The following is a 3,408-nucleotide window of genomic DNA, read 5'->3' on the forward strand; positions in this document are numbered from 1 at the left end:
GAATTGTCCTGATTTCAACTACAAAGCGATGGGGGGGGGGGAAGCAACCCACACCAGAAGATCTGAGGCACAGAAATTAAGTACTTGCTTCCCTGTGTCAAGTGATGATTTTTACTGTGTAAAAATAAGGATTGGAAGTAAAGAGAAAAGCCTAAGTCCAACTTTGTTATTCACTAATGAAATTCACTAAAATCCACTAAAAATACAACAAAAAGATGTATTACTAAGGTAAAAATACTCCACAGGTTAAGATTCCTCCTTCCAAACCACTGTCATGGGGAGAGAGTTCTGCAACGATGTAAGATGAGCCTCAGTCCTACCAAAATCAGTACAACTCCTTTCCCCTATCACATCCTTTATGAGTGCCACAGTTAAAAGGCAACTTACCAAATACTTTTTATTTCTAGACAGCAACTAATGCTGCAGGACACTAACTCTTTGTAATATAACCTGAAGCTCAGCACCACTGAATTTCTCCTGCAAGAACAAAGCCAGGCAGCCACCTGCAAAATCTTGTTTCTGTTTTCTTACTCAACTAGACAGCAGTCTCCAGTCACACTTCTAACACCTCCATGTACTCAGAAAAGAACCGCAGAAGGCTTGAATAACTGTCATCCAAGTATCTCTTACCTGAAATACAGCATATGGATAAATTCCTTCAGATACGAATATAGCTCTTCTGTATTAATATTATACTGAACAACTTTGACAGGCTGTAAAGTAAAAATATCCACAGTCAGCTTAAATACTAGGCAGTGGTTATATATAAAGAAATATATATATGATAATATATATGAACATATATAATCTGACATATATAAAGAAATACTCACTCTTGCCTGATTTGCTCTATGTCCTTAACAATGCAGCTCATAAACTCACCCTATAACTAAACGTCAGAGTTTATTAATGCTAATTTTTTGTACTGGTAACTTATCTCAACATTAGTTTTCCAAAGCTGCCATCCTCTACTGCAGGAAAAAAAAAAAAGCATAGCTAGGCAAAGAAATTTCTCAATAAATGCCCCAAACATAAGCTGCATGGGTGATGAGTACCAATTAACATCAGTGTTGGTATCACACTTACTTGTATCCAGTTACAATCTTTTAATAAGAGCAGTTATAAGATAATGAAAAATAGCTTATGATGGACAGAAAACATATCGGCAAATTCCTTCTATACCATAACATTCCAAACATTGTAAAGGTAAAACACTTCAGGTAAAATAGTTTACCTTTGCGACATCGGGTTTCTTTATTTCACTAGGAATAATGCATCTTGGTCCTGTTTCTCCTGCAAAACCACACCTAAAAGAGAATGTTGAAAATCTCATCGTGTGAAGTCACTAGTCAACATACTGGGCCTAGGAATCGTCAAAGAGTAATTAATTAGGGATATTTCTGTGACAAGAGGTGTTTTGCATATAGCTTTTCTATCTAGCCATTTTGAATGAGAAAGATTGTGTATCTTTTTATTGACTCCCTCTCAGCTGCATTAAACAAAACAAGTTTTCTTCACTTCTGTAAGGACTGTAATGCTCAACTCTGACGTCCCTCCTACTTTCCACTGAGTACAGTTTTCTGTTTACAATCATTCACCTGCAACCTTCCCTACTGCCTATTAAATTTCCAAAGACAGACCTTTCTGTGTCCTCCATACGGGCCCACAGTTTTCACTGAAGCTCTCAGTAAACACAGGCAAGATTAAGTTATCGTCTCCTCTTTAAATCCTCATTTTCTGTGATGTTTATTGAGAAGAAACAAAAAAGACTTAATGACCACAATCACGCAGGTCCTGTGGCCTATTTCACTGTGATCACGCAGGTCCTGTGGCCTATTTCACTGCTGACCAGCACCATTCCGTTGACACTTTCTTCCTATTTCCAGCTTGTTTAATACTTTGAAATGCATTCCCTTCACAAGCATCCTGGGCGATTTAAGGCATTACTGCCTCAAGATGACTGGTTACTACTCCAGGACTCCTGACAAAACATGAGAGTTCTGCATCCAACTTAGATGCAACAGAATAAAAATAGTAGCAACTCCAAAACAAACTTTTTGGAAACCCATCTGGTTTTCATAAAGAGATTGCACTTTAAAAGACAGGAGAACCGTGGACTGAAGAAGGCAAAATGAAAGACAAAAGAAATTCAAGATTTGATTTTAAGAAACTCGGTGCCACCCCCATTAAGTACAAACATCAGAAAAAAAACTACGGTAGAAAACTGTAAAGCCGCTGGAGTTCAAGTACTTTTAATGCAAAAGGTCCATTAATACCTTCTTTTGGTATTTGGCAACTGTCAACATGTTTCTTCAGATCATTTCAGAAAAATTCTAAAGATAGACGTAATTCAGAATTATTTTCCTTTGGTCTCCCAAAGAAAGACTTGTGTGGTCCCAGTGTGCATAAGCAGTTGTCCTTGCCTGTCACCCTGACAACTTTTGAACTTTTGGTTAATTTCAGCCTTATCTGGAAAAGGACAGATGTCTCTCATGTAATTAAGTTCTCTCTTCTACAGGAATGCAGCTTGGAAACAGACCCTAAAAACACGCTATTCAAGGGAAATGCTTTTGCACGAGAGCATTTTATTAGACAAATAATGCCCATGGGATAAAACCTCACAAGCACCCCAAATTTGGGAAAAGCTTGCGATCAGCAACACAACATGAATCCACAAGAAGCCACTCGTGGAATCACTTGTTTCCATCTGTGAAGGTTTTGTTAAATCCTCTCCATAACCACACTGCAGCGATTTCCAGGTGACGAAGCCTGCCTGCTGGTCTGCAATTACACAGTCACTTGAAAAAAAAAGCAAGTACAACTTAATACAAAAACAAGTTTGGACAAGAAACCCTGTTCCTGCGACTCCTACCTCTTTAGACAAGCAAGGAAATCCGCAGGGCTTCAAGCAGGTAAACGCATCCACGCAGCCACAGGCGTGGGCCTAGCCTAGTAAGAATGGCATACATCCGAAAAGGTGCTTTTTTTGCAAGATAATCCTTTTTTCTGTGTGCAGGCCGCCTCTCCAAACAGGCCACTGAAACCCAGGGCGCATTTCCAGAGTAGTTTAACCCCGGCCGTGGGGACGGATTGCTTAAACAGCCCCTTTTCCACCAGGGCTATGCGTGCCTGGGACACGGGCGTGGGCAGAGTTGGGGGTTTCGAACACAACGGGGTATTTTGACACGGGGCGGGCAGAGGCACGACTACATTTTTGGCCCACGACATAAATTACTAAATACTGAGCATTTCTGCTTCCACCTGGAGTTACACCCTTTTTTTTTATCTAAAACACGAGACTAAAAAATAAGGCTGTTATTGTCGGCTTTGTACCACGTAGATCACCACAGAAAGGGGGCAAGGGGGAAAAAAAACCCACACAATTATTCATCCCGACGGCAGGCCCCT

At 40.1% G+C, this 3,408-nt stretch overlaps 1 protein-coding gene across 2 annotated transcripts in view; it reads right to left on the bottom strand.

Annotated features, from left to right (window-relative positions):
* The window catches only part of ACTR10 (actin-related protein 10 homolog), a 14,504-nt gene extending 11,564 nt beyond the window's left edge, over positions 1–2,940 (bottom strand). For both annotated transcript variants that reach the window (XM_019474799.1, XM_019474798.1), the window contains exons 1-3: positions 2,873–2,940; positions 1,235–1,307; positions 631–713 (exon numbers count right to left, since the gene is read on the bottom strand). In XM_019474799.1, coding sequence (XP_019330344.1) covers positions 631–644 — 14 coding nt within the window. In that variant the 5' untranslated portion in view covers positions 645–713; positions 1,235–1,307; positions 2,873–2,940. The remainder of the gene's footprint in view (positions 1–630; positions 714–1,234; positions 1,308–2,872) is intronic.
* Between the last annotated feature and the right edge of the window lie 468 nt (positions 2,941–3,408).

Source organism: Aptenodytes forsteri, unplaced genomic scaffold, assembly GCF_000699145.1.
Source record: "Aptenodytes forsteri isolate BGI_AS27 unplaced genomic scaffold, ASM69914v1 Scaffold76, whole genome shotgun sequence".
In the NCBI taxonomy this organism is placed as follows: Eukaryota; Metazoa; Chordata; class Aves; order Sphenisciformes; family Spheniscidae; genus Aptenodytes; species Aptenodytes forsteri.